Source organism: Limulus polyphemus, unplaced genomic scaffold (assembly GCF_000517525.1).
Source record: "Limulus polyphemus unplaced genomic scaffold, Limulus_polyphemus-2.1.2 Scaffold5342, whole genome shotgun sequence".
NCBI classification, from domain to species: Eukaryota; Metazoa; Arthropoda; class Merostomata; order Xiphosura; family Limulidae; genus Limulus; species Limulus polyphemus.
The window spans coordinates 10,248-16,534 of NW_013670952.1; the positions used below are offsets into that span (position 1 = coordinate 10,248).

At 34.8% G+C, this 6,287-nt stretch overlaps 1 protein-coding gene across 1 annotated transcript in view; it reads left to right on the forward strand.

Moving 5' to 3' along the window:
* The first annotated feature begins 1,805 nt into the window (after nt 1–1,805).
* LOC106472442 (ecdysone receptor-like) overlaps nt 1,806–6,287 on the forward strand; it is a 50,826-nt gene continuing 46,344 nt past the window's right edge. The window contains exon 1 of the mRNA XM_013933092.2: nt 1,806–2,431. Coding sequence (XP_013788546.1) covers nt 2,029–2,431 — 403 coding nt within the window. The 5' untranslated portion in view covers nt 1,806–2,028. The remainder of the gene's footprint in view (nt 2,432–6,287) is intronic.

Consider the following 6,287-nt stretch of genomic DNA (forward strand, 5'->3'; position numbering starts at 1 on the left):
ATACTTTAGGACTTTATTAGATTTCGTTCGTGTGTATATAAATCTGTTACATATCCGCATACATCGTGGATAACACAGTGTATTAAAGGCGTAGAAATATTGAACGTTTGAGTTATCCATACACTGAGCACGGAATAACGAAAGAGCAACACGCTGTACGTGATGACAATATTGTGAACAACACAAATGTTGCTTGTTATAGTATTAGAAACAAGGGAAGTGAAAAAAGGGTGGGAAATTGTGTATTATGTGTGCACGTATACGTATGTTTCCTGTTTATGCATGGCCTAATGAATGGACGATAAATAGATGTTGAGTTTTATACAGGCAAGGGAGGATACCAAGTTCTTAACTGAATTTGTTCGTAAATAACCTTTTGGCCGCTCCCAGTGACCTTAAACAATAGGGCGTTTATTTTGTACACGTAAAAGATTGATTTTAGTCAGGTATGTTCGTATTGTAACTTCAGCTGTTTTATATATGTGTGTGTGTGTGTGTATCGTAAGTACAGAGAATACACAGGTACAAATATGAGGGTAGGCGTGGGTATGTTTATGTTGTGTTAAGTCGAAAAGAAAATTACGAAGCTTTACATGTTTTTAGTTCTTACACGTGTGTATGTGATATCCTTGCCCATTTTCATTCTGATTTGCTCTTGTGGTGAAATATAGATATAATATATATATATAGATAGAAAGTTACACTTTTTTACTTTGAAATATATATATACTATATATACATTTCACAAAATCGAAACTAATATTGCGACTGAGCAGCTGTTGTGTGTAAAGCTTTGTAATTAGCATTGATTTAGATTTTCGGACTAAATAGGTATTTGTATGGCTAATACTGATTGGTTTCTTGTGTTTTAGATTTTCGGACTAAATAGGTATTTGTACGGCTAATACTGATTGGTTTATTCCTTTGTTGTCTTCCGATAGTGCAGATAAGTGTGTATATTTTATTACTGTATACTTTATGTTAAATGGTATTTGTATAGCTAGTATTTATTTATTTATTTCATTTCTGTACATTTGGAAGTAAATACGAATTTACATAACTAGTAGCGATAAGTGTGTATATTTATATTGAGAACTAGAGACACTTTCTTTGAAAGTAAAATACAAAGTATTAGTTGGTATTTTTCAACTTTTAATGATCACAATTTTATCGTTAGTTTCTTACCACAGTAAAAAAAAAAAAGAAAAAGAAAGAAAGGGGAAGCTTAGAACTTTGTCTATTTCTTTCATATGTCAGTTTTTGAAAAATAGTGAATCATACCTACAGTGTAAAGCAACAAACAACTTTTATATTCCTGTGCATTAATTCTTTTTTTTTTAAGTATCGGCTCCAAAACACGATTCCTAAATGTGTTTAAATAGTATACTTATAGATTATCTTTATTCATTCATATTTAGTACAAATTTATTTTTCTTTGTATGTTTGAAATTATTTTTCTTGCAGCAGTTATGCTACTTTTTATAGGATTAGTATATAACTCAGTAATCTTCCAGTATATAACCGTTATAGATATAATGACTAGTGATATTGTTTATTTTATGTAAATATCACGCCATAAAATTTCGGCTTAAGAAATAGCACGTGCTTGAATAACGTGACAAGCTATGGATCCAGTAAGTTTGTGGTATCTCGACATGCTATTTTCTGTAGAACACCATAAATAAATATTGGTAGGGTTTAATACAAAACAGTTATTCTGCCGTTGAACTTGTTGCAGGCTCGGGCATATGATGTAATTTGTATGTATATGGTGTTACTCGCTCTAATATTCCTATCATCTGCAGGTCTCTAGGGATTCCGTGTAAGCTGACTTCGAAAACCTAACCAACATAGCTTGTCGTGACGACTTATCGGAGTATTCTGCTATAAAGAGGTTAAAATAAGTCTTTCGAGGACAAGTACAACAATAACTAACTAATGATGAGGCAACCACTGGGCAGCCCCACCTGGTGGCCCTGAATGTCCCTAACCGCCACTGTCTAGCTCTTCGTTTTGTGCAGAGCTACTATGGACAGCAAGGAATCGCTGCAGAGGTATCTACACGCTCTGAACTTTACTATGAAGCCTGTTACGTTATCTGGCAACCTGTGCATAAGTGAACCCACTCAAGGTGGCGCTGTTGCTGGCCACGCTTCACCCCTGGCCCTGTCTCCTAACCTCCCCAATATTGTCAAGGTGGAACCCCGTCTCCCTAGTTCTTGTGTTGGTAATCCCCCAGATGCAGGAGGAGGTTCAATTTTTTACTCAGCCAAACGACTCCGACAGGACGATGGTACCTGGCTTCCTTCTCCCTCTCAGATGTCCATGGGATCATTGTCCCCTCCCCCATACTTGAACGTTCACTCTGTGACGACGAGTAATGGACTATCCCCCATATCAGTTAGTAGTGATGATGGCAACAGTTTGTCAGGTAAGTTGGAGATCTTTGTATTATTTTTTACAAACCAAAATCTATGTGATGACAAGTATGTATTTGTATGGCAGAGTAACAGGTGTCGTAGTTATATGGCAGAATTCCAAACCAAGGTTAATAAAACAAAAACGAACTCAGAGCCAATAACACATTAACAATTGCGAAATCCCAAAGATTTATCATCTAAATATTGATATTGTAGCGAATAAATACAAAATTATCACTCAACCAAATAAAATGCTTCCAAAGAATATATAATTATGAAATTGAATTCAAATTTTGTCTGTTTTTCAGATTTTTTTAATTTTTCAAATTGTTCCTTAAAGCTAGAGAAATAACGAATGCTGGATGTTCTCGAAAGTTTTTACATGATAATGGTAATTGTGTTACCGAAACTAGTCGACTGAAATTTTTAATAAAAGTTTTTATCTTTCATTGTGCTAAACGACGACGTTTATGTTTTTTACTCTTAATATAATAGCACAATGTGCCGGAAAAGAAATGACAGAAATATGTTTGTTTTACTGTGTCGCGCTGATGTAACACACAATAAGTAATAAAGCTGTCAAATTGTGAACGTAAGAAAATATAGATAAAGACATAAAAAGGCAGTAAGTTTTTCTTAGAGTGTTACTTAATTCAGACTTGTTAGTCTTAGAAAATGAATTGATTCGAACGTGTGTGCCTTAGAACATGAATGTATTCGAAATTCATCAGATTTTCAGTTTTAGTACACGAGAAAGAAATGGTTCATATAAAAACTTTTCTGCAGCTGTAACTGAACAGCTATTTTTATTGTGTTATATTTTAATAAAGAATATGAGACCAGGGGTGGATCCAGGAGTTTTGTTAGGATAATAGAGAGTTGTTCTCCTACATTGTCATGAAACCTTTTGAAAATATTTCGATTTCTTTATTATATCTAAGGCTACCCTTGTTTGGTAGTCCATCAGAAAGAGGGTTTTACAAACCCGTTTTGATCCACCCTGGAGATAATCGCCACAGCTTTTAGATACCTGTCTTAATGCAATACACAGGGCTACTCATATTTTATCAGAACAGTTTCGGCATACTTATGTAGTGCAGCAGATACGAACCGAAACATGAACCTATGTAATTTTGTTCAGCCAAATTTCCGACCATTGAACAATACCATGTCTCTACGTATAGACTTGTTGCTGGAGGAATATGTAACAGCTCATTTGATTGAAGGATTTTTATACAGCGAGATTGTTAAACGACCGAGAATCAAAGATCACATAATATCCAAGAATAAGTGATTCAGGTTTATTTATGAAAGTATAAACTCTCATAGCAAAACATTTAGGAAAGCAACGGGCTCCGAAACCACACCCCAAACCAACATGAAACAACATTTTCATGCAGGAAAAAAAAAGGGTGCCCTCGAGTCCAAAAAGCCATTGAGATGAATTATGGCATATCTCCTGATACCATGAAGAAGAATTTGAAGATAGTAAAGGTTCAAAAAGTTTCAGCCACGCCTTGATTTCGTCGGTTGTTTTTGTGAGGAAGATGATCGAATAAACTAGAATCACAACAATTCCATTCGACCAACATACCTGTAAGGTCTCCTGATGCAACTCCAATGGACTTTTGTACCTTTGATCTGTTTAAAACGTGATCTTAAAACCGACGTTCAGGTACAGTGGTGGTAAATATGTCTGGGACAAATTTGTCAAGATACGTGGTCTCAAATTTATCTCGCCACCTTTCGCAGAAGCTTGGTGCAATGGAAATTATGGTGCCGTGCAACAGTGTGTAATCATAACCATCAGAGTGAGCACGATCGATAAGGGAGGAAGTAGTTCCAAGGGCAACTCATGATTTGGAACATCGTGCTCATAAAATTTAGTTAGCCCTCATTGTAGGATATTGATCTTCATTCCGATAAATATAAAAGTGAAAACTAGGGTTTTTGGTTGATATTTGTCACTCGAAGCAAAACAGAGTAGATAGTAACGATTCCGCATAGCTGTCTCCTGACCGTTTTCTTTGCACATAAGCTAGTGTAGAAGCAAGCTTGCTGTGCGCATGCAGACATAGTTGTTCACCATGCATTATTTTTATTGGCTGGGTAGCAATCGTGACCTTATTTTTTTTCACCACTCTCGTGGAACCTTTTAATTGCCGACATTTTTCTGCTGTACGTGTAAAGTGCTTCTTAAGGCACTGATTTATTCTGTATAACCTGTAACTTTTACTTCTTCTAAGTGTTTACCAAATCTAAATAGTTTTTTGTAGTTATGTTTAGAGTACGAAAACATACTATAAAAAAGTGAAAGTTACGTTTATGATCGGAAGTTAATGTCAAAGATTTTGTGTGTTTGTTACTTTTTCGAATACAATTTTAGACAGCTTCATTTCGTCACTGAGGTTTAGTTGCAGGTTAATCTGTGAAAATGCGTCGTTTTAATGAGAAAGATATAAAGAAGGCAGCACAGATAACCTATTTTGTTTTTTTATTATTATTATTATTTATCTTAGTGTTAACCGCCTTATATGGTACTGTGTTACAAAGGAAATAAATAACCGAGAGACAAAGACGAATAAAACAATGCCAAGCTTAAATATATACAAAATGGATTTTGCCAAGGTTAAAGACATACAGACATGGATTCTGCACGACATGAATACAGCATTCTCATGCCTAACATCCTGTGGTTTAGATCTTTCATACTTGATAGCCAGGGTAAGCATCAAGAATAGCGAGAGGAAATAAGATGAACAGATCCCCCAAAGTTTTTTCATTCTTCTGTGTACACCAGTTTCTTATCCAACTTTAGGCATGTGAGATATGACGTTTATTCATGACAAGGGAAAAATCAAAAACAAACAAAAACTTGGTTGACGTTGCATCTTCTTTATGACGTGTCCTTCGATGGGTCAGTGGTAAATTTACGGAATTGCAACGCTAAAATTCGTGGTTCGATTTTCCCTGGTGGACAGAGTGCAGATAATCCATTGTTTAGTTGTTTTTTTTTTTGGTAAAACAACAACTTTTACAAGTAAATGTACTCATAATAGACTCAAATTTCAGAGTAAACAATGCTAAATAACCTCTTAACTGCATGGTGTCAAATAAGTTGTGTTGTTATGATGTAGTGTTTGAAAACAAGCTGTTCTTTTAAAGTGACTGAAATTCTTGTTTAACACGTGGGATACACAAACAAATGATTAGACCATCAAACATATGTACTCATGCTCCTGACAAAATATTTTTGTGTGTAAAATCACGTGTATAATTACTCAGACGATGCTCGATTATTTTGCTTGTGTTGTGTGTGTGGTGATATATTCCTTGCACAGCTAATATTACAATAGTAAGTTTTATAACTCAACGTGCATGTTTGAATAAGTAAAATTTATGGCTCAAGTCCTGGAGAAACATAGGTTTGATTTATTTCATTTTAGTTAATCATATATTATGTGATAAGCGAAGAAAAATTACCGACTTGTGGAAAACTCATTTTCGTTTTGAGTTATATCAGTTTTTTGTGTTATAATTCTTCAGTTAATATTATCTCTTTCCTGGTTTTAAAAAACATAAATCTATGTTGTACACTTTAGTAACATCCAACTCTAGTTTGTTTTTTATCATATTAATCCCAGTACTTTATACATCACATTACAAGTATTCTCACACATGCAAAACGAATCAAAGATTGTTTGGAAACGCCCACACTTTCACACGTTGGACTTTTACAGACGTTAGATACCTTAAGTTAAACATTCAGTGAGCCGTGATGTGGTTGTAAGACTTTAAGTTAAACATTCAGTGAGCCGTGATGTGGTTGTAAGACTTTAAGTTAAACATTCAGTGAGCCGTGATGTG